The sequence below is a fragment of the Phytophthora ramorum genome, assembly GCF_020800215.1.
Source record: "Phytophthora ramorum isolate Pr-102 chromosome Unknown Phyram_PR-102_s0002, whole genome shotgun sequence".
NCBI classification, from domain to species: domain Eukaryota; phylum Oomycota; class Peronosporomycetes; order Peronosporales; family Peronosporaceae; genus Phytophthora; species Phytophthora ramorum.
Genome location: NW_027150648.1, coordinates 5177723 through 5200557, shown reverse-complemented (window position 1 = coordinate 5200557; position 22835 = coordinate 5177723). Strand labels below are relative to the sequence as shown.

At 56.8% G+C, this 22835-nt stretch overlaps 11 protein-coding genes across 11 annotated transcripts; 5 read left to right on the top strand and 6 right to left on the bottom strand.

Annotated features, from left to right (window-relative positions):
* Positions 1 to 22: 22 nt before the first annotated feature.
* Positions 23 to 1060, bottom strand: KRP23_3013 (putative choline kinase 2; the record flags this gene model as incomplete). The annotated part of the gene is made up of 1 exon (XM_067887813.1): positions 23 to 1060. The coding sequence occupies one exon, from the start codon at positions 1058 to 1060 to the stop codon at positions 23 to 25; it is 1038 nt and encodes a 345-aa protein (XP_067750371.1).
* An 875-nt stretch (positions 1061 to 1935) lies between these two features.
* On the bottom strand, positions 1936 to 3090 carry KRP23_3012 (uncharacterized protein; the record flags this gene model as incomplete). Its single annotated transcript, XM_067887812.1, has 1 exon — positions 1936 to 3090. One exon carries the CDS (start codon positions 3088 to 3090, stop codon positions 1936 to 1938), a length of 1155 nt encoding a protein of 384 aa, XP_067750370.1.
* A 518-nt stretch (positions 3091 to 3608) lies between these two features.
* Positions 3609 to 4092, bottom strand: KRP23_3011 (uncharacterized protein; the record flags this gene model as incomplete). Its single annotated transcript, XM_067887811.1, has 2 exons — positions 3609 to 3745; positions 3840 to 4092. 2 exons carry the CDS (start codon positions 4090 to 4092, stop codon positions 3609 to 3611), a joined length of 390 nt encoding a protein of 129 aa, XP_067750369.1.
* A 707-nt stretch (positions 4093 to 4799) lies between these two features.
* KRP23_3010 (putative choline kinase 2) lies at positions 4800 to 5877 on the top strand (the record flags this gene model as incomplete). Its single annotated transcript, XM_067887810.1, has 2 exons — positions 4800 to 5327; positions 5383 to 5877. The coding sequence occupies 2 exons, from the start codon at positions 4800 to 4802 to the stop codon at positions 5875 to 5877; spliced, it is 1023 nt and encodes a 340-aa protein (XP_067750368.1).
* A 116-nt stretch (positions 5878 to 5993) lies between these two features.
* KRP23_3009 (uncharacterized protein) lies at positions 5994 to 7912 on the top strand (the record flags this gene model as incomplete). Its single annotated transcript, XM_067887809.1, has 2 exons — positions 5994 to 6470; positions 6554 to 7912. The coding sequence occupies 2 exons, from the start codon at positions 5994 to 5996 to the stop codon at positions 7910 to 7912; spliced, it is 1836 nt and encodes a 611-aa protein (XP_067750367.1).
* A 556-nt stretch (positions 7913 to 8468) lies between these two features.
* KRP23_3008 (Endo-1,4-beta-xylanase A) lies at positions 8469 to 10637 on the top strand (the record flags this gene model as incomplete). The annotated part of the gene is made up of 4 exons (XM_067887807.1): positions 8469 to 8714; positions 8785 to 8871; positions 8971 to 9517; positions 10513 to 10637. 4 exons carry the CDS (start codon positions 8469 to 8471, stop codon positions 10635 to 10637), a joined length of 1005 nt encoding a protein of 334 aa, XP_067750366.1.
* A 2557-nt stretch (positions 10638 to 13194) lies between these two features.
* KRP23_3007 (Endo-1,4-beta-xylanase A) lies at positions 13195 to 14402 on the top strand (the record flags this gene model as incomplete). The annotated part of the gene is made up of 4 exons (XM_067887806.1): positions 13195 to 13440; positions 13510 to 13620; positions 13690 to 13992; positions 14055 to 14402. The coding sequence occupies 4 exons, from the start codon at positions 13195 to 13197 to the stop codon at positions 14400 to 14402; spliced, it is 1008 nt and encodes a 335-aa protein (XP_067750365.1).
* Positions 14403 to 14978: 576 nt separating this feature from the next.
* Positions 14979 to 15557, bottom strand: KRP23_3006 (uncharacterized protein; the record flags this gene model as incomplete). Its single annotated transcript, XM_067887805.1, has 1 exon — positions 14979 to 15557. The coding sequence occupies one exon, from the start codon at positions 15555 to 15557 to the stop codon at positions 14979 to 14981; it is 579 nt and encodes a 192-aa protein (XP_067750364.1).
* A 694-nt stretch (positions 15558 to 16251) lies between these two features.
* KRP23_3005 (uncharacterized protein) lies at positions 16252 to 17135 on the bottom strand (the record flags this gene model as incomplete). The annotated part of the gene is made up of 2 exons (XM_067887804.1): positions 16252 to 16631; positions 16730 to 17135. The coding sequence occupies 2 exons, from the start codon at positions 17133 to 17135 to the stop codon at positions 16252 to 16254; spliced, it is 786 nt and encodes a 261-aa protein (XP_067750363.1).
* Positions 17136 to 17681: 546 nt separating this feature from the next.
* KRP23_3004 (uncharacterized protein) lies at positions 17682 to 18767 on the bottom strand (the record flags this gene model as incomplete). The annotated part of the gene is made up of 1 exon (XM_067887803.1): positions 17682 to 18767. One exon carries the CDS (start codon positions 18765 to 18767, stop codon positions 17682 to 17684), a length of 1086 nt encoding a protein of 361 aa, XP_067750362.1.
* Positions 18768 to 21757: 2990 nt separating this feature from the next.
* KRP23_3003 (uncharacterized protein) lies at positions 21758 to 22791 on the top strand (the record flags this gene model as incomplete). The annotated part of the gene is made up of 2 exons (XM_067887802.1): positions 21758 to 22024; positions 22372 to 22791. 2 exons carry the CDS (start codon positions 21758 to 21760, stop codon positions 22789 to 22791), a joined length of 687 nt encoding a protein of 228 aa, XP_067750361.1.
* Between the last annotated feature and the right edge of the window lie 44 nt (positions 22792 to 22835).

Genomic DNA, 22835 nt, shown 5'->3' with positions numbered 1-22835 from the left:
GCACTTGCCGTACGCCAAGAAGTCAAAGTCGATCGTGGACTGATGCCTGGATGTAGCCCCAGACGGCCCAGAACAGGTGCGACGCCAGCGAGTACGTGTTGGCCTCCAGCCGCAGACTCTCCACCTCGTTCTCGCTCACGTCGCTCTCGTCGCCGTCTTTGCCCGCCAGATACGCGCGGCAGAACGTGCGCTGCTGCTGCTCCGTCGGGTACTTGCTGAAGTCGCCCAGGTGCGGGTTCACCGTCTTGTGGTAGTCGTACCCCCACTCGCAGAAGTGGTTGCCCAGGTCGTAGCCGCGCGGGTTGTAGCTCGTGTACTCAAAGTCGATGAGCACGGCGTCGCCCGCGTCGTTCTTCATGATGTTGCCGTACTGCAGGTCGTTGTGGCTCAGCACGATGGGGGACGGCACCTGCGCCAGGACCTTCTCCAGCTCGTCCACGTCCTTGCCCAGCTGCTGGAGGTCCACGACGCCCGAGAACTTGTCGCCCAGACTCTTGGCGCGCGCCACCTCCAGCAGCTTGCGGATGCTCGACAGGTACGTGGGCTTGCGGTCGATGTCGATGTCCAGCTCGTGGAACACGCGCAGCTGCTTGGCGATGATCCTCGACTCGTCCGGCAGCCGCATGCGCTTGTTCGTGTACGTGCTGCCGTGGATGAGCTTCTCGGCACGGCCGTTGGCGAACTGGCCCAGCAGCGCCACGCCGATCTCCTGCTCGCTCAGCAGCTGGAACAGCCGCGTCTCCTCCACGCGCGAGAAGAAGGACTCGGTGCCTTCGCCGTACACGCGCACGAGCAGGTCGCGGTCCTTGCCGTCGGGCTTGTGCACGGCGAAGATGAGGTTGGTCATGGCGCCGCCCAGGTGCTCCACGTCCACGCTGTCGGGCACCACGTCGCTCCAGCTCGGGACGCACTTGGTGAGCGCAGAGACCAGAGACGCCTGCAGATTGAGTCTTGCCTTGTCCACGACGGCCACGGCCTCGAGGTACGGCGCCACGACCACGGCGGCCTCGGTCACTTTGCCGCCATGAGGGTGCTCGTTGTTGTTGTTGCTGAACGCCATTATAAGTTTGAGGATACGATTGGCGGCGACTTGGGCGGCACGAGGCAAAAGAATGACGAGAGAAAATAGGTGCTTGACCGGCTCTTTAAATTGATATGTTTGGTCTCTATGAATTGATTCGTACTTTGTAGGGAGTACAAGTTGATTTCTCAAGTCGACCAGCTGCGAAAAAAAACTCTCGGGCAGAGAGCTCCTCGTGTAGAGAATGCAGACTGCTGTTGCTGTTGCGCTGAGTTGGGCAACGAGCTGCCGGTGGCAGGCGGCGACTGCACAGCCTTCGAGAAGCGAAAAATGCCTGGCGTGGATAGAGGAGCCGCGATAGGGAAGGCTCAAAGCCAGGTGCAGCGCTGGGACTTTGCCGTTCGGCGAAAAAAAGAATCCTGCAAGAACGGCGTGTTCCAACTGAGGATACGCGCCATGTTGCGTGTTGCGTGTTTGGTGGATTCGGCTCGCGACTTCATGGCGACCTCGCAAGCGACGCCTTGCCAGCATGAAGGCCATCGATCGCGACGCGAACGCGGCCATTTGCCCCGACGCTGGGCGAACTGGCAGCCACAATGCAGGAGACGTGATGCCCGTGTCCAAGACCAGCTGTTTTGGCGTCCATCCCCTCGACACGCTACATTCACGATATGTATTCTTGCCGGAAATGTGTTTCTGCGGCGGAATATACTCTAGTATTGTATTACTGATTTAGTTAGTATATCCGAAACTACAAGGTACCAAGTCTCAGAGGATGCTTGTCAGCCCCAGCTTGTCACTGCAATTTGTGACGCGCCGTCCGTAAAACAGATGGTAATCAACTGAGATGCACACTGCTGAGCGAGTGCAAAGGTACACGAAGTATCCGAAGCTTTATATATTTTCCTTGCGCACTACACGCGCTGGAAGGATGCGTCGCGGCCCGAGCTCTGCGGCGTGAGCACGGCGTCCATGGTGATATCGGACCGTCGGCGCTGGTTCTGGCGCTTTTGGCGAGACCAGGCGACGGCGACGGCAACGAACACGCCTGCGACCACCAGCGCAGCGACGATGCCGCCTACGAGAGCCGCACTCGAGCCGCCATCAGTGGTCGTTTTGGTTACGTCGGCTGTGTCGATGGCGAACGACGCGCCGTTGTCGCCCGTGCTGCTACTCCAGACGCATCCCCACGTACCGGACTCGAGCTTCTGACACACGCTGTCGCTGGGGGCCACGCACTTGCCGCTAGAGTAGCTGGCGAGGTAGTCATGGCAGTCTCCAACAGCCACGTCACCGGAGCCAGGACAGCTCGCACCTGCCGGCTTCTCGCCGCTGCCACTGCAGACGGTGCCGGTGGTGCAGTAAGTGGCATCGCCATCCACTCGCACGCCTGTGCAGTCGTCGCTTTTGGGTGCTTCAGTGGTAGTTGGTGTGGTCGCAGCTGAAGCGTCTTCCTCGTCGGCAAGTGGCACCTCGTCGTCCCATGCACAGCCCCAGATACCAATCTTCGTCTTGTGGCAGATGCTGTCACGCGGGGCCACACAGTCGCCGTTGAGGAAGCTGCGTATGTTCTTGAGGCAGTCGGCAATGGCGACATCGTGCTTTTGGGGGCAACTGTATCCCGTGGGCTTGATGCCATCGCCACTGCAAATCGGGCCTTCAATGCAGTAAGTGGCGTCACCTCCGATGCTAATGTCCGTGCAGTTAGAGTATCCTGAACCCGAGTGGGAGTCCAAGCTTTCGTCGGAGCTGCCGGATTCCGTGTATGCCGAGTCAGATCCCAAGTATGATCTGCTGTCACCAGTGCCGAATTCTAGGAACCCCGAGTCCGAGCTGGAGCCCCAGTAGGATTCGCTGTCATCACCGCTGCTGAATACCAAGTATCCCGAGTCCGAGCTGGAGCCCAAGTATGATCCGCTGTCAGTGCTGCCGAATTCCATGAATCCCGAGTCCGAGTCGGAACTCAAGTACGACCCACTTTCGTCGGTGCTGCCAGACTCTGGTAGCAGATCATCGTCAAATACATGCATTTCATCGGTGCCGTCTGCAGAGCTCCCGGTGCTCGACATGTTATCCAGACAGGGCGGACTGGTGGAAATCCGCAGAAATGGGAAATGAGCGCATAGTGCCGTCAATGCAGAGATGTTGCCTGCCCCAGGAAAAGACAGTTGACAAGATGGTTCTGAGGAGCGGGATCGTGCAGCTCAAAGATACCTGCACAAGTGAGTGAATCGAGCACTAACTGAGTCTGTGAAACCAACGGCTTCAGCGCTTGCTAGTTAGCGATCAGAACCTCGAGAGACGTTGCTCCACAACAGATTTAGCTATTCCAGCCCCCAACGGGATTTACCAGAGCTGCACCTGCCGCTGAGGGTCTCTACAGTCCCGAAAACGGCCAGTAAGCGCTCTCGAAATGACCTCCGTAGCACTTGCAGGTTGACTGAAGGCGCCTGGAAGAGCGTTTCGAGTGCAAGATGATAAGATCCGCTGTGCAGACCAGCAGCGACACCTTTGAGCGTTGATTTAATATTCATGTTGTGGTATAGCGGAAGGGATATCTGTGTGTCAGCATGCACTAGATGGCCAACTATGTGGTACTTGGCGCCACCGACACCGCTGGGGTATCGAGCAACTCCTTGACCCCATCATCGTCTTCTTCGTGAGCCTTGGCCTCAGGAGGGACTTCGGCAGTCGCGATGACTGTCGTGGTCTGGCTGCGGGTTCCTTTAATGGTCGTGACAACGGTGGTGGTCTCGTTCACGAGATATGTGACGCTGTTCATCATCGGTCTCAAGCCCCACTGTATTGCCAGGCTCACCGCTGAGCGAAGCATTCCCTTCTCCGGTCTCCTCTATGTCATCGTCAATCTCTTCCTCCGTCCGGAGCACAGTTGTCACGATCGTAGTGGTCTCATCAATGAAGTCAGTGGTGGTCGTTGTGCGGTTCTCGAGTACGGCAACGACAAGTGGAGCAGGCATTGAGTCGCTCTCCTCGATCTGAGCAGCGACCTGCGCCAGCGGGCAGGCAACCAAGGCGAGCACCATCACGTAGATCAGCGAGGACACCTTCATAGCTCGAAGTCAAATGCAAGGCGATGCAAAATGGAAAGTAACACCAGCAGCGTGCGCTGTAGATCGAGGCACTTTCAGATCCCAAGCGTTCGCGGCGTACTTCAACTCTGATAATATCACCATAAATCAAGGAGAGTTTTCATGAGACGCTGGGCAATGGGATGATGAAGTATTGCCCAAGTATACTGTAGAGCCCCAAGAATTGTTCGGTGAAAGCTTTGAATAGACCCGCTTGAGTCCTGGTGGCCTCACCAATTCACACCACAGCCCAGCATCGCGCTTGATTTTGCATCGAGGAGAGTCGCATTATGCGTCATGCTGGTACCATACGAATCACAGCGACCGTTTTCAGACTGCAGCTCTTCTCAAAGTTGCACGTCCACTAATTGCTGAGTCTTGTGACGTAACCAAGCTTTCGGTGAAAACACAACGCAAAACGAAGGGTCGCGAAAGCTCAGATTTGAGTTTCACTTCAACCACTTGAACATTGCATTTGAATTGCGTCGCGCATGCGAGGTGCAAGCATGGCACGGCAAACCAGCTTGGGTCTTCCTGCCCACGCTGGGCGCAGCTGTGTGTGTGTGTGCTCTCCAAAATTAATACCTGAATGCGAGTAAAATATCAATTCAGAGAGCAACCACGCTCACCACCAAGACAAACGGCGACATTCGCGCTTTATACGTAGTGCGCCCGAAAGCAAACGAGTTATGGTCCTCAACGCTGTACCCGCAGCGGATGTTTCCATCACAGCGCAGCCATATCTAGAGACTGTGGCCGCCCTCAACAAAGCAAGACTCAATCTGCAAGCGTCTCTGGTCTCTGCGCTCACCAAGTGCGTCCCGAGCTGGAGCGACGTGGTGCCCGACAGCGTGGACGTGGAGCACCTGGGCGGCGCCATGACCAACCTCATCTTCGCCGTGCACAAGCCCGACGGCAAGGACCGCGACCTGCTCGTGCGCGTGTACGGCGAAGGCACCGAGTCCTTCTTCTCGCGCGTGGAGGAGACGCGGCTGTTCCAGCTGCTGAGCGAGCAGGAGATCGGCGTGGCGCTGCTGGGCCAGTTCGCCAACGGCCGTGCCGAGAAGCTCATCCACGGCAGCACGTACACGAACAAGCGCATGCGGCTGCCGGACGAGTCGAGGATCATCGCCAAGCAGCTGCGCGTGTTCCACGAGCTGGACATCGACATCGACCGCAAGCCCACGTACCTGTCGAGCATCCGCAAGCTGCTGGAGGTGGCGCGCGCCAAGAGTCTGGGCGACAAGTTCTCGGGCGTCGTGGACCTCCCAGCTGGGCAAGGACGTGGACGAGCTGGAGAAGGTCCTGGCGCAGGTGCCGTCCCCCATCGTGCTGAGCCACAACGACCTGCAGTACGGCAACATCATGAAGAACGACGCGGGCGACGCCGTGCTCATCGACTTTGAGTACACGAGCTACAACCCGCGCGGCTACGACCTGGGCAACCACTTCTGCGAGTGGGGGTACGACTACCACAAGACGGTGAACCCGCACCTGGGCGACTTCAGCAAGTACCCGACGGAGCAGCAGCAGCGCACGTTCTGCCGCGCGTATCTGGCGGGCAAAGACGGCGACGAGAGCGACGTGAGCGAGAACGAGGTGGAGAGTCTGCGGCTGGAGGCCAACACGTACTCGCTGGCGTCGCACCTGTTCTGGGCCGTCTGGGGCTACATCCAGGCATCGCAGTCCACGATCGACTTTGACTTCTTGGCGTACGGCAAGTGCCGCTACGACGCCTTCAAGTCGCGCGTCACGCTCAAGAACTGACCTGCTTGTAGATGATGAAATTGAAGTTTAGATTAATATGGTGTCTTGTGTTTACCACATTAACTTCGTTTAAGTACGAGATTTAAGCTGCGCTAGCAGATTGCGTTCATTTAGCCATGCCGCGTAGCGTCAAGATGTCTCCGGACGCGCCGGGCGTGACTGTGACGTCTTCGGACGGGCGCGAGCTGACACTGCGGCGCGGACTCACGTTCCTGGACCGACCGTCGGCCACCGCGTTCTTCCAGGACTTCGCCAAGGCGCAGGGCAAGCGGCTCGTGATCAACAAGAAAAAGTCTGGCGGCGCCCAGTACGAGTACGTTTGCGCGAGCCGCATGCCGCCGTGCAACTTCCGCATTAAGTTGCTCAAGAGTCGCAGCGCGCAAAGCTCGCATTTTTTCGTCAGCTCGTTCTTCGCGCAACATGCGGCCGACTGTGCGGGTGCGCCGAAGCTTACGGTGCGCCAAGCTGCGGCTGCATTGCTGGGAGACGCCCAAGCGTCCTCCAGCACCGCCACTGTCGCCAGCGTCAAAGAGTTGCAGGAGCGACTGCAACAAACCAGCGGAGAGACCATTTCCGCGCGAAAAGCGTACAGGGTGCGGGACCGAATTTGCGACTGGCGGCGGGCCAATTCGCCAAAGGATTCCAGAAACTTGAAAGTTTGTTGACAGGTTTCCAGAGCAAAAACCACGGAACTCACGTGAATTTCGAGACGGACGCAATGTCGGGGATGTTCCGACGAGCGTTTTTGGCGCACCCTTTTGCGGCGGGGTATCAACAATCGTTGCAACCGATTTTCGGACTGGATACGGCTCCGTTGGTGAGCATGAACTACCGCGGACAAGTGTTCGTGCTGCACGCAAAAGACGGAAATGACGAACTGGTTCCGCTCTGCGTGGCGGTGGCGCCTCAAGCGGACGCGGACAATTGGAGCTGGTTCTTGATGCATTGCCAACAGGCCCAGGTGGACTTTTCCAGAGTTGTGGTGGTGGCTGACAGGACGAGAGGACTGCTCACCGCTGCAGAGACGCTCGGGATGCCCTTGAGGCAGTGTACGCAGCACATTATTGCGAATTTGAAGGCCATGGTGAAGAACCTGGCCACGGTGCAGATGGAGGACTTGGTGAAGCGCGCGCAGGCGGCCGACAGTGAGGCCGAGTTCAACTCGTGTCTGAGTATGATCGGACTCACGTGTCCTGCCGCGGAAAGTTATTTGCGCGGTCTGGACCCGCGCTCGTGGACGCTCTTTTGCGTGGCGCAGCAGGTGAAGCTGTACGGGCGCAACACGACGCTGTTCTCCGCGGAGGACAACAAGGCGCTGCTGTGTCTTGCACCGTACGACTTGATGCAGCACTACATGGAGAAGTTCATGACGCTCGCCTATAGCCAGAGCGTGCACGCCAAGAAGTGGGCGCACGAGGGTAAGCTCTTTACAGCGTACGCGGACACGTTGCTGGCGGAACAGCGGGAGGCGGCCAACTTCCAGGTCGTGCAGCCGTCGGACGACGGTGTGGTTTTCGTGACCGAGTCTCGCTCCTTCCCGCCTCGGCGCTATCGTGTGGACTTGAACCAATGCGTGTGCTCGTGCGCGTACCTGTTCCAGATGGGTGTACCGTGCCGCCACTTTCTCGCCGGATTGGCCTTTTTCAAGCGGTCCAACGAGGAGGCGGATTTTGTGGATACTTGCTACAGTGTCAGCACGTTTGCAGCGCAGTACAACTCCCAGCGCACGGGCAGTATCGAGTTGCTGCTGGACTCGGAGCTGGAAGAAAACCATTCCGTAAGAGCCCCCATCGTCGCCCGCAAGCGCGGCCGCCCCAAGTCGAACCCGTCTCCTACGACTACCGACGTGCTGATCACTCCAGCGGTTGCAAGTGCCATTTTGAATGGCGATACCAGCTTGTTGGTGGACAACGAGACCAGCAGAAAGCGGCGCTGCTCATCCTGCGGCCAAGTGGGTCACAGCAAACGCACGTGTAACCAGATCCCTCCTGCTCCGTCAATGGTGAGTGAGGTTGGGCGGTCCCGGATGGTTTAAATGTTTTAGTTGTGGTTGGGAGAAAAGTACGACGAATGTATTAACACTCGATGAAGCATGTGGGGCTTGAGAGTAAAAAGGTTGAAGAGCGTTGCTGCCATTCCAGGGTTGCAGTTTGAACTCGTGGGCGTGTTCAAGTGGAAGCACCAGCGGCAGTCAACATTCCCATTTCATTTCAAGATTATACACTATCGTCCGCCCAGCTCTGTAGCTATCAAGCAGCACACGAGTGCCGGCACCATTTCGGTAGAAGCACCACGCGATTATAGAGGAGCAAATAGGTTGTTGAAGTGAACAGGAGCCACTGCAGTCTTAACCATGTCGAACGTGAATCTCGGTGTACACTACCGGGTACACGTGAAGGAAGCTTGAAGGATTTGCCACGAAGATGAATGCGCCCCGCCCTTACTAATGACTGAACAATTTGACCAACCTCCAAGCTCCAAGAGCGCTGACGCCGCGAAGTTCGGGGCGGCAGTCACGCGGCTGTCCAATTTACTTATCGACAAGGTAAGGTCATTCCCCATCGTTCGCTTCGTCGCCCGCACGTCGAAGGATGAATGCCGTGATTGCCTTGATGCTCGGCGCCACCTCGCTGGCTGTCGCTCTCGCCGACCCGCGGGTGATGATCGAGTCCACGTACACGGACACCAAAGGGTTGAACGACTTGGCCCAAGAAGCCATGGGGATCAAGTACATGGGCACCGCCACTGGCATCAAGCAGCTGAGGGACGCACACTATACGCAGGAGCTCAACAACACGCACGACTTCGGCGCAATCACCCCGACCAATGCCATGAAGGTGCGTGCCGTACCCCACCCCATCATTTTGCTGTTCGTGGTGCTAACGCGTGTGTGTGTTGGCGCTGCAGTGGGATGAGACTGAGCCCGAGCAGGACGTCTTCACGTTCGCCGAAGCTGATAAGATCATAGCGTTCGCCAACACCACAGGGTCGATGGTCCGTGCTCCCCTCTGGTCTCGGTACGTCTCCTATGCTGATGCACGTGGCGAACTAAGACGCAGCGTACTGACGACGTTCCCTTTCGTTACACTTTAGCACAAGCAAGTCCCGGCGTGGGTCAAGGTTTTGGAAAAGGCCGACATGCTCAAGGCAATGTCCAACCACATCACGAAGCTCATGACGCACTTTGGAAACACGTGCATTGCGTGGGACGTCGTGAGCGAGGCCATCGAAGAGGACGGGTCGTACCGTCAGTCCTTCTGGTACAAGAAGGCGGGCGAGGACTACCTTTTGACCGCATACGAGACTGCCAACACGGTCAAGGCCGACCTCGGTCTGAAGGCGAGGCTGTTCTACAACGACTACGACATCAACGTTATCAATAACAAGTCAGATGCGGTGCTGGCGATGGCTCAGAAGTTTAGACGCAAGAAGCTTTGGGTCGAAGGCATCGGGTTTCAGTCTCACTACGGCAACAACGACTCCGTGGCGGGAGCTGACATCTTCTGGAACTTCCGGCGGTTTACCACTATCCACATGGATGTGGCGGTCACGGAGCTAGACGTGAAGACGAGCATGGCCAACCCGACCGTGAGCGAGCAGCGGCAGCAGGTGGGCATCTACACGAACGTCGTGTCGGCGTGTAAGAAACAAAGCGATGTCTCGGGGTCACAATCTGGGACTTCGTCGATGGCTACTCGACGACCAATTCGTCGGCTCCGCTGCCATTTTACCAACCTGATGGACCGAATACGCCGCTTGTACGGAAGGCCACGTACGATGCCATCACGGCCGGTTGGATTTATTAAGGCTGCGGGATGGGTCTCGACTGACCTGTCCGATAACATGTTTCTATGTCAATGTCGACACCACGGTGGAAGGGGCTGTTACGACAACGCGTAAGCTTTGAAAATCGAGGCTTGGAACTTGTAGATTAGTTACTATATAAATATGACACAGGCCTGCGTAGTACTCCTGTACATTGTGCATCTTGTGCATGTTGAAGAGGAAAACAGACTCGGAAGAAAACCGTATCGACGGTCTCAGCTCCGCAACTACTGTACAGCTTTCCACCGACGCACACGAGCTAAAAGCTACGCTTGACGCTACGTGCTAGCCTGGTTGTCGTCGTCACTCCACAAGTCGCAACTTGCAACTGTCGTTGACGGCAGGAAGATGAGGCTGGATGGAGCTATGAAATTCACGGCATCAAGTATAATAGTCGTTCCATTAGATCTTGTTTACCAACAGATTGGACCTTCATCTCCTGCTATGCCGTGGCCGATGACGGGTAGAATGTGATGAAAGGCAGGATAGGAAGTCGACTGAAGAGCGCGACTCGAAGGTTATTTGTTGATTAGCTGGTAAAAGTGAGAATGAAATAGACGCTGGAGCTCGAAGCTCGGACTATATGCAGGGCTACCCTTATGATCTCCTCTGTGGTGCTGATAAAGTAGTACTAGTAGTGAGGATCCTGGCTACACATGTTGCCTGTCCTCGAATAGAAATGAGCATGCGCAGTAGAACATATCACTCCGCGTGTGTGCGTCCGTCGCTCTCGCTTCACACCGCTTTAATGCTTGCACAAATTCGATCTTGCAACAGAATGGTGCACACAAAAACGCAATTCATGGTGAGTGGTGTGCTCTCCCATCATCTTCTGGGTCTGGGAGGGCCGAGCCGAGGACACTCGGGAGAGGAGTGCAGATGTCACTGAGCAGCAGGGCTACGAATCACTCACCAACTCGCGCTTGTGGATCTGACCGGTTGTCGTATGGTACAAGGCAACAGCATGCTACCGCATGCGGATAGAGTAAATTTTGGAGTAATGTAGTTCCACATGTCCTAGGCACGAGCGGGTAAGTTGGGTCTTGTCGGACTGCCACGTTGATCTACCCATTCTCCAATCTGCTCGGTCTCCTGTAGATTACTCAGCTCTTCACTCCAAGTCGACTCTGCTGCTAAGGTCTCGCCCACATCATGGTCTTTTTGCCCAGCACCTACTTGGTATCGGCCGCTGTCGCCCTACTGGCGTTGCAAGTGCAGCAAACGAGCGCCGCGTCACTCGACTACGCCCCCGTGACGACGTCCGGCACGACAGACGAAATCTGCACCGGTTTCCCGGGCTACGGCGCTGAAGTGGCAGACAAGGACTGTGCCATCACAGTCGAGGTGGACCCGACGCTACCCAACATCACGGACATCTCCACAGTCCCAGTCAAGTACCCGAGCTTCTGGCCAACATGACTACGACCCCGTCAGACGACTTGCTCAAGAAGGTGGGCACTGTGGTTCTCTCTCCAGTGACCCCGACTTCCGAAGAAGCACAGGATGACTACTGCACCGAAGCTGAAAAGCAGGGCAAACCAATGCTCAAGGAGAAGTCCAACTGCGCAACAGGCTGGGACGAAACTGAGGCGACACGGAAGCTGCAAGTCAAGCGCCAGCTCGAGACGAGCACCAACTCGGATATCGCCAAGCTTGAAACGTACTTCGGTACGAAGATGGAAATGACCCTCAAGAACCTCCCGACGGTAGGTGTGTTCAGCCCGTCACCGTGGGCAGGTCCGTACTGGCCTACATACGACAGTATCAACGTGGTGTGGAGCGCTGGCCAGCCGAGCGCTGCGGAAAAGTATGCGAAAGCTTTCAACAAGGACGTCACGGCCTTCATGGACAAAGTATCCAAAGTAAACGGCATCGATTCGCAGAGCCGCCGCACGAAATGTACAACAACACCGACTGCTCCACCTCACAGACGGTAGTTCGTGTGCCATACGCGCTGGGAAGACGTCAGGGTACTGCATCCCTTCTTGGTTCGGTATCTGCCACGCGTGGGCTCCTGCCGCCATTCTCGAGGCCGAGCCTAACTGCGCGGTACAGCAAAACGGCGTCACTTTCCACCAATGGATCTGAAAGCTCTCGTCTCGTTGGTCTACGACGGGGCACGGGTCTCCACTGTATTCACTGGCGCCCGCTACAACGGTGCCACCGACTCGACCGACTCGTACGGGCGTCACTCGAACAACGCGTACCGTGACCTGAACCCTGCCTTTTTCCACGTTGCCGCCGCCAACCTCCTCGGGAAGCTGAACGCCTCCTTCGTCGTCGACGTGACGGCTGGCTCGGAGGTGTGGAACCAGCCCGTGCGAGGATTCAAGGTGAACTCTCAGACCTCGTACACGCCCGAAGATGCTGCCAAGACTTTCTACGGCCTGCAAACGTACCCGTGGAATGCTGCCGCCAAGAGCATCATGTACGTCAAGGCGCGTCTTTCGTGGATTGTCGAGACGTACACGGACGGCGGTCTCGTGTCCTCGGGTCGGATCAACCAGTACACAACCGGCCAAACCTACAACTACCTTCTGGAACTGGATGCTGCTGGGAAGATTATTGGCGGCGAGTGGGTGTACGACTCGCGCGACAGCCACCCGGACTTCCTTTGGCTGCCCAAGGCTAAGCCAGACGCTAGCGTGGTCACGCCTGTCGGTCTGAGCTACGCCGACGTCAGCATGCTGCTGAAGAAGTCGGTGGAATGCACCTCGTAAGTTTTGGCTAAACTGTTAGTTTGCTCACCTTAGACGGTGGCGCGGACTTCTTTGTGTTCGTCCTAGGTTGACGAGGTGTCTAATGAGCTGTAAGCCGCCCCGTTGCGGTTGACCTTGAGGCTAGATGACCATTGTCGCTGTTACCTAAATGAAACTCGTGTTGTTTGCTTTATGCCAATCTCCACCACTTTTCTCGACAACCTTGAAACAGCACATGATGGCTGACAAGGAGTTGAGTGGAGATCACACCGTTTTTATAATCCGGTGACAGCAATTTACGACAGGAGAAGAGTCCCAAGGAATGCACAAGCAGCAGTAGGTGATGGATGTGCGGTTTGTGGTGGTCGGAGTCCCCACGTTGAAGTGGTATTTTGTAGCGTGCTGCGATACCCGATGGGATCGTTAATTTTTAGTGAAGGTGCTGCATCGCGAACGCCATGAAAGCCAAGTCTCGGTGCGGCGAGCCCCCCTCAACTCGAAATCTTCGTCGTGAGCGAGATTCCTTACGCCATTGCGTAGCCGAGATTGTTAGCGTTGCTTCATGTACTTGCACGTTTTGCCTAAGCGAGCCTCTCGCATCATGCGAGTCGCATGAAAGGTTTCAAATCCTTGTCGAACGCGTTATCGGCCAGCCCCTACAGTACCGATGCCCCCCGCCCTTACTTTTGGGGAAATGCCCTACACTGTAAAGCGCACATCCGATTCTCCATTCCGACGGTTGCTCTATCCTCCATTCATCGTTTCTTCGCGCGCACACGCAACCTCGAGAACGATGACCGGCATCGCTGTACTAGTGCTGGGCGCCACTTCGCTGGCTGTTGCTCTCGCCGACCCGCGAGTGATGATCGAGTCCACGTACACGGACACGAAAGGGTTGAACGACCTGGCCCAAACTATGCTGGGCGGGAAGTATATGGGCACGGCCACCGACACCAAGCAACTAAAGGACAAACACTATACGCAGGAGCTTAACAACGCCAAGGACTTCAGTGTGATCACCCCGACAAACGCTTTGCACGTGCGTGTCGTACTGCGCACCAACCTCCTGCTGTCGTGGCGCTAACGAATGTCTCTGCTTGTGTTGCAGTGGGATGCAACTGAGTCCGAGCAGGATGTCTTTACGTTCGACGAAGCCGACGCGATTGTCGCGTTTGCCAACTCAACTGGAGCCCAAGTGCGCTGCTCCGCTCTGGTTTCTGTAAGTCTTCCGAGCTGCGTGACACCGGAGCACTACATGCTAACACCATTGCTCTGACACTCGATACAGCACAAGCAAGTCCCGGCGTGGGTGGAGGTTTTGGAAAAGGCCGACCTGCTCAAGGCAATGTCCAACCACATCACGAAGCTCATGACGCACTTGGGAAACTCCTGCATTGCATGGGATGTAGTGAACGAGGCCATCGAAGAGGACGGGTCGTTCCGTCAGTCCTTCTGGTACAAGAAGACGGGCGAGGAGTACATTTCGACCGCATACGCGACTGCCAACACGGTCAAGGCCGACCTCAGTCTGAAGGCGAGGCTGTTCTACAACGACTACGACATCAACGTTGTCAATAACAAGTCAGATGCGGTGTGGCGATGGCTCAGAAATTGAGACGCAAGAAGCTTTGGGTCGAAGGCATCGGGTTCCAGTCTCACTACGGCAACAACGACTCCGTCGCAGGCGGCGATATCTACGACAACTTTCGACGCTTTACGATGATCAACGTGGATGTGGCGGTCACGGAGCTAGACGTGAAGACGAGCACGGCCAGCCCGACCGTGACCGAGCAGCAGCAGCAGGTGGGCATCTACACGAACGTCGTGTCGGCTTGTAAGAAGACGAGGCGGTGCGCCGGCGTGACGATCTGGGACTTCGTCGATGGCTACTCGACGACCAATTCGTCGGCCCCGCTGCTGTTTTACCAGCCCGATGGACCGAATACGCCGCTTGTACGGAAGGCCACGTACGATGCCGTCACGGCGGGATGGATTTTGTAAGAGCGTTGTCGTAAGAAAGAGGTGTGTGCGTGAATGCTGCAAATGCAAATGGATGTGAAACGAGCAAAGTTGCCTTAGCTTGTCCGCATTATCAATGTCTTGGGAATAACAACAGTAGAATTAGGGACAGATTACCTCAAAACGTATCATACTTTCCTGATTGTTATGCAGAATACGTTGTTTGTTACAAAAACTGGGATTCGGAAGCGCGCCATGTTGTGTCTTCCTGCAGTACCTGCCTCATGGTGGCAAGAGCATGACAGATATCATACCGTGTTGTAAGCTCAACACTTGCCCATGGGGGGGAAGGTCCAAGTCATCAGTTGTCGTTGCCCTCTATAGCTGTTGACACTTGTGAGATCTCAGCCTCCGTGATCCCAATTTCGGATCCCCAAACCTGTGCATGTAACATGAGCTCGAAGCGTGTCCTTGATTAAAAAGATTTCAAAATACTACGACACTACAGCTCGACACGCGCGAGCGCTCGTCCACCTTTCGAGACGCGTCCAAGCGTACAAGACCCAACCTTAGTCTTCACCGTAGGCGGCCTACCGCCTCTGTATCTCCCATGACCCCTCACGGCGTCACGACGTCGACGAACGTCTCCATGTGGGCGCGTTCCGCGGCCTCGGCCGAGTGTTTCTGGTGCTGCTTGTACAGCGCAAAGCCGGCGATGGCGGCCACAGCTGCAGCAGCCGCGGCGATGGCCCCCACGGCGCCGGCCGAGACGCCACCGGCCGAGGCCGCAGTCTCCGCGACCAGCACCGTAGCGTCGACGACGCTGCCGCTTCCGGCCTCAAACGAGCTGCTGCCGCTGCTGCTGCTGCTTGAGGAGAGGACGCAGCCCCAGGCGCCAGTCTCGATGACCTGGCACGAGGCGTCCACGGGCAGCACGCAGCTGCCGTCGCCGGCGTAGCTGCTCAGGTACGAGTGGCAGTCGGCTGAGGCCACGTCGCCCGTGACGGGACAGAGCGAGCCCGTGGGCTCGAGCCCGGAGCCGCTGCAGATGGGGCCTTGGATGCAGTAGGTGGCGTCGTGCTCGACGCTCACGTCCCAGCAACCGGTCGTGGCTGTGCCGTTGGTGGTCGTGTTGGTGGCAGTCGCGGAGCTGACCAGCAGCGCCGTCGCTAGAGTCGAGAAGGCTGAAACTTTCATTGGAACTTGGCTGTACTGTGGTTCACGCTGCAGAATCGGAAATGAACCGAGGGAAGGAGAACGATGTGGTGCAAGGAGATGGGGAGAGCTGGAAGATAGGACGTGCAGCCGTCGCGACCTGGTGACACTCGATCGCTGCTCGCCGTCGCAGCTTCGCTTTCTGAGATAACCATCACGGCGATTGCAGCCTTGATTGCAAACGGAGTTGCAGCTTGCATCTCCGCCCTCTCCAGGAGCTCCTCCATTCGTATCGAATTGGTGGCGATCGGCCCTCGGCGTGATTAGTGCCAGCCCCAAGTGTTTACGGCAGCGTCGCGGACTCGTGTCCTTGAAGATTTGGCGACCTGACACCAAATTAACGCCGCCCAAAGGACTGCAGTCTCGCTCGCCCTCGCTCTCGGCACCTGCACTGATGCCGTCAGTCTCCAGCCTTCTTACCGATACATGTATACGGTCATAGGGCTCGAGCGAGATCATTGGTGCTTGGTGGACGAGGAATGATGGACGTCGTAATCCCGCCGCAGGTCTCACCATGTCGCTAACAAGTCAGCTCCTGCATACGGATCTTGACAAAAAAGCGAAAGGAAACCAAAAGTGCATTTCCCAAAAACTTAAAAACTCAAATAAGAAGCCTCGAGACTTACCGCGTCTCTTTTGTCGACCGTCGGCCGGAAGTGCCCTGCTCGTCGCCGAATTACGGCGTCACGACGTCCACCTTAGTCGTGCTCTGCTCCTGCTTCTGCACCTTCTTGTGCTGCCTGTAGATGGCCACTCCGGCGATCGCCGCCACCGCCGCGGCCGCAGCCGCAATCGCGCCGATCACACCAACCGAGACTCCTCCGGCCGAAGCTGCCTCCGTCCCAGCCACCATCACCCAAGCACCGACCGCACTGCCGTCTCCCCCCAACGATGCACTACTGTCGTTGCCAGGGTTTCCCCCACTGCCCCCATTTCCTCCATTTCCTCCATTGCCTCCATTACCGCCGTTGTTCCCCTTTCCACCCTTTCCACCATCGCCGCCATTGTTGCCCTTGCCGCCGTTGTTGCCTCCATTGTTCCCGTACTTGGTGGGAGCTGGCGTAGGATAGCTGTCACCATATTTGGTTGGAGCTGGGGTTGGATAGCTGTCACCATATTTGGTAGGAACTGGGGTTGGATAGCTGTCCCCGTACTTGGTTGGAGCTGGGGTTGGATAGCTGTCGCCGTACTTGGTTGGAGCTGGCGTAGGGTAATAGCTGCCGGAGATGACGCAGCCCCAGGCGCCGGTCTTGATGACCTGGCACGTGGCGTCTTTGGGCAGCACGCAGCTTTCTCCGCCTTGGTACTGGTCAGGTACGAGTGGCAGTCGGCGATGGCCGCGTCGCCCTTGACGGGACACAGCGAGCCGGCGGGCGAGGGGCCGGAGCCACTGCAGATGGGGCCGTCAATGCAGTAGGTGGCGTCGTGCTCGACGCTCACGGGCCAGCAGCCCAAATCCTCGTCGTAGTACGGGGCGGTGGAGGTCGGGGCCGGAGTGCTGCTGGCGGCCGCCGACGCGAGCAGCATCACGCCGTAGCTGGAGAGAGTCGAAACCTTCATCGTTGTCTGTCTTGGGACTCGAGCTGTCGAGTGTCTGTCGCCTTGGTCGCAAAATGCGGAATGAGCTCGATGTCGCCAGCGATGAGACCGGGCTCAAGGAGTAAAAGGCAACTTGCAAAAGTAGAAGCTGCATCCAGATCTGACCAAGAGGTTGCGCCAGACGCAATATTCAGCTACGCATCGCGGCAATGCCGCACGCACGAAGTCCAAAGTGCAAGGCAACTTGCATGTTGCCTTTTGTCGTTGTGAACATCCGGCTCTTGACCAGAGAATGCACAATATTGCGAAAATGATACGGGAATTGGCGAGGATGCTTGTCAGAATATCACGAGACTCTCCAGGATTTAGACTTGATTTCAGTATGCAACATTTTGGAGACCATTCATGATTATTTGTTAGAAAGGAAAGAGCTATGGCTCGAGGAAAAGGTAACAAGCTGATAGTAGACGCAATGATGCAGCGGACAGTCCTTGGTCGTACGCCTCTGCCACTGGCAGCTATTGGTGTCTTCGTCTTCCTCACGGAGGAAGAAGAGGTCGCTCGCGCTTATGGAGTCACCACGTCGACCTCGTAGACCATCTCCTGGTTTGGCTTCTTGGTGTACTGCTTGTAGATGGCCGCGCCTGCTACCACAGCAACAACAGCCGCGGCTGCGGCAATGGCGCCGATCACACCCGCCGAGATGCCGCCGGACGATGAGGTCTCCGAGGCGCCAAGCGTCGAGATGGTCTCGTTGCCCACGTTGCTGCCACTGCCGGTGAACGAGCCGCTGCCATCGGTGCAGTTCCCCTTGCATACCTGGGTCGGCGTCGGCGTCGGAGTGTACGGCGTTGGGGTTGGAGCCGCAGTGCAGCCTGGACACGGCGTCGTGGTTGGGACTGGGGTGCAGCCCGGGCACGGCGTTGTCGTTGGAGCCGCCGTCTTGGTCGGCGTGGTGCTGGTCGGGTACGGAGTCGTAGTTGGAACCGCCGTCTTTGTTGGCGTCGGAGTCTTGGTGCTGGTTGGGCACGGGGTCGCTGTTTGAGTCACTGTGTTGGTCGGTGGAATAGTCTCCTCGCACTCTCCGTCACACGTCGTCGTGGTCGGTGCAGGTGTGCTCTCCTCGCACTCTCCGTCACAGGTGGTGGTTGGCGCCGGCGTGGCGGAGCCCGATAGCACGCAGCCCCACGCTCCGGTTTTGATGACTTGGCAGGTGGCGTCCACAGGAAGCATGCACTTGTCATCGCTGCCGTAGCTCTCGAGGTATGAGTGGCAGTCCGCGATGGCGACGTCGCCCTTGACGGGACAGAGTATACCGGTGGGCGTGGTTCCCGAGCCGCTGCAAATGGGCCCGTCGATGCAGTAGGTGGCATCATGCTCGACGCTGATGGCCCAGCAGCCCAGTTCCTCTTCGTACACTGGCGTCGTCGTGGTCGGACACGGCGTGGCACTCTTCCCCTCCGCGGCCACTGCCACTAGCAGCACCGCCAGGCTGAATGTTGCGATGGCCGAGACTTTCATCGTCGCTGTAAGAATAGTTGGTTGGTTGTCCGGGACTCGAGCTGTCGAGTGAGTACACGTCGTTTGTAGCACGCAAAATGCAGAATGAACTTTCGGCGGCAGCGGCTCCGAGCCGCGGGCTTCGGAGCGCATAGCGGCGATCCATGGCGCACGGCGAGCAACATTGACGTTTGCCGTACATGCTCCCGTCACAAAGTCGCTGAAATGTGCGGACAAAATCCCGCATTCTGGATGCGATACAGAGGGGGATGCGCTGCAGTATATACACGAGGAATTTTGGCGGCTTTTCGCGTGATTCGCATCAAGACCTTCACTGCACTACATGACTGGGAATTTTGCTGCCGCCTGCACCGCGAGATCAACGGCAGCGGCAATGCCGCATCCTAGTGGGTGAACTAGCGGCGGCAACGGTGCTGGTGGCACGGCATAGTCGAGCTCATGTCATGAGCTCCATACACCGCGCCGCAGGGGAGCAATCGCTGGGATCCAGTGCTTGCTACATTGAAGCTGGCTGCACCCACTTGCGCGCAGAGACCGGGCGGCCTTGCTGTTCGAAAAATGGGTGCAAATTTCAGTCGCGCCGCTGGTCTCCGCTTCTACCAGGAAGCTGGATTTTGCTGAAATCGGCACCACCTTCGCCTCGCTTGGCACTCTACAAATGCTAACAAGGCGGCGGCGAAGCAAGCAAGACAGCGACGGCGACAGCAGCACTTGGGGATTCAATGGTCGCCGCAACTGCGTCAAAAACCGCGTACCGTACTTTAAATCCAGCGCACTTCAGACTTAAAACGCAGGTCCCACTGTCGTCACCGTTGCCTCAGACAAAGGCGTCGCTGCTGTCGAAGCTCAATGCGCGATGGCGACGGCGGCCCGCCACCTTCGTCTTGTCCATATTGTTGGATCGCTGTAGACCTCGCCGCTCTAGTTGATGAGGATGCACGAACGCAAAAACACTGGCAGGGAATCGTCACGTCAAGATGCTGACGTACTCTCATCTCATCGGACTAGTCGCTGCAGCGATATACATGTACATGCGTGGCCGCCGTATCATTGAACAACCCCCCCCCTCTCACACTCGCTCAGGCTTGTCGTGGAGGACTGTTGACCCGAGCGGGGCTGTTGTCAGGACTACAACGCGCCCACGACCAGTCTCCTACGTGTTGCACTGCTGGTTGTTATGGCCGACTACGCAAGGCCCCTCGGACGTTCGGACTAGAGAAACAGCCCTTCGCACAAGGAACTGCCAGTCTCCTCGACTGGTGCGAAGCGCAAATGGAGACTACTTCTACGTATCCATGCGCATAAAATGGCATGATCACGTGTCCACTTCAACTTGCCCGGTAAGCAAAAGGAATTATTAGGCTCGTATGGAGAATTTGGGCGGCAGCCACTTCAGTTTTACTGGAGACTTCACAATGATGCCATCTTCGAGGGGAACATCACAGCAAAGATGGAGACGCAAGCAGCGAGTATGGCAGCAGGGGCGTGCCAGACAAGAGCGATTGTCAGTGCGTGGCGAAAACAACCAGCCAAGAGAATCCAAGGACAATGTCTGAGCACGCGTCGTAGCATTATGATGACACTCAACGAAGAAGAAACATCCCAGACCTCGCGGTCTGGAACATACATTTCTGCACTCACACAACAAAAGACAAGCAGACAACTGGAGGGTGGGTAATGTACCATCAACCAACAGGACACCAATGGGACCCCAAGGAAGCGAGAAGTCTCAAACTAGGGACGACTACAGACGGGATTGACAAAGCAGCACAGACTTTGCAGCACGCAGTTAATCACCTTCTGACGATGAAATCCCCAGATGCCACATATCTCCGGGTCGACAGTCTCGACAAAAAGCTACAAGCGCATCTACAACAGCTCAAGAAAACCCCGCAAGTTAACAGCTCAGCAACCGCACTATTAGCGCAAATATGAACTCGTTCTTCTCAGTGCAGTGGGGAAAACCAGCTGGATCAGACTCCCGAGCAGTTCAACAACAATCACAACGACCATCTACAACACTCAGAGCACACGCGGAGCGACAATCCCCAGCAAACATGTCAATATAATAAGCTGACGCTTTAAACCGACTCTGTTAGCATCTCAGCTCAGAATGACGTCGGAGGAAACGCTACAGTAACCTTACCGACGAGGAGTGTGCTTTAGCTTTGCCCCCCGCCCCGCGACGTGAAAAATGGATCACTTTGGCTGCATCGGAGTCATTGCATTTGTAGTGCAATTGCACACCTTCAACGCGCTGAGATTTTCAGACGGAGAGCATTGCCTCAACGAAAGAGGCTCCACACAGCCAGGTGCTCAGCGATAGCATCTCGATAGATAGCCTACCTTGGATTCACTCGGCATATAATGCCTCCATACGCGTGTCTATCCAGGTTGGAGGGACTACATGCATTATACAGGTGCTATTGGCTACGACCTGACTCCCCGGGATTCCCAAGCCAACTATACCTCCAAATGCTGGCTTACATTGAGCATTAATATAGCGATCACGCTAGGCCATCCATCCACACGCGGGGCCATGCAGGTCTATTGCTTTGAGCCAAACACTGCATCTCGTAAGCAGAGATCTGTTGAAACTATGGCCAAGGACACAATTTCAAGTGTCGTTCGGAGGTGGCAAGACGACTCGAGCGCACGCCCGCACTTTACCTGCCAACGCTAACCAAGCCAAAATACAAGCTGCACGATCAGGCTAGACGCGGAGTCCGAGGGCGGATCGCCAAGGTCACAGATCGGCAGGAATGCTTTAGGTGCCGGCCTCGACGCTGGAGCCTGCAGGACCTCTCAAACGATGAGTAAGAGGGAGTGATTAGCCAGATCTACCTGTCTGAATTCTATAATCGTTAATTATCCGGACAAGGATGTTAACCAGAGCAGTTGAATCCGATTGCTAAATACGAAGTCCCACTCTGTTATGCGGATCGACCGACCACCTAAATGGCCCGACCTTCTTGTCTTTGAGGCCGGGCCCCCGTGTCCATGCCAAGCAGCCGCAAGTATCTGGCTGTCTGTAGATGAATGCCATGCTGCTTCAGCCTCGAGGACTTTGCCCAAAAACGATACCAGCTTAACTCCGGTCGAATCTCCGCCAGCCAGACGCCATGCGCGTCGGAAGGTCTCCTCACGGCGCGGACCTGCGTGACTCGCGCGATGTTGGTCCCCATGGACAGGCCAGGGATCCGCTCAGCCGCGCGAGGGAAGTTGAGGCCGCCTTTGACTTGACCGTCGAGGCGCTTCTCTCGCCGCCTTCTTCCGAAGGGCAGCGCCGCATTGCAAGCGGCTCAGCTGGGCTGCAGCTGCGAGCATGCCCGCGGCGCCCCGCTTTTGTTGTCTTCCGCCGTCTGCAAGCGCCGGGCCGGCCCATACAGGTACACACCACTTGGGCCACGCGCGTTTCCCCATGCCAATGCCGTACAGCAGCTTCTCCAGTTTGGTTGTCGCGCATACATGACTGCAGCTGAAGGTTAAGACGGAGAGTCAGCAGGAGTCAGCTTGCTCTATGGCGTTTGCACAAACTACTTGGATCGCGTTGAAGATATCCCCACAGCTACATGTATAAGCCACCCGCTCTTATTCTCCATGCAAAGTCAAACCTGCAAAAGCGGGGCCCAGAACCGCCCGAACCTAACGTAATTCAGTAATCTGCAAATTATGGGCCATACTCGGCGCAAGACACCCGGCAGCTCTGCCCGCTTGATCTGATTTGTGTGCACAGGGTGGGAAGAACGTTCCCGGACACGATGGACCGGTTGATGTGAACGAGGTGCAGAAGGAGCGGTCGATTGCCATTCTGCATTTCTTCGCTTTGCAAGCCAAGCTTCCTCTTCTCGCCACTTCAAGCATGACCTCGCTCTCCTTCCTCGTCGCGCTCTTCGCACTACTCTCCACGGTCTCCGCTGTCGACACCCGAGTCCGGTCGCTGGTGGACGCCACCGCCAGCAGCAGCGGAGTTCCCGTCGCTGCAGTCGCGGGTGTTGCAGCCGCCGCCGCCGTCGCGGTGGTTCTTCTAGTCACGATGAAAGTCCGCAGTGACCGGAGACCGGCTGAGCTGCATGAGATCGTGATCTCGCCCAGCCAGCCAGCGGCGCAACCGCTGTCCACCAAGAAGCAGTTCGTGTACACGGCGCACATCTAAACCCAAGCAACCTCAAAAACTACCGGGAGCCGCACCCCCTTACG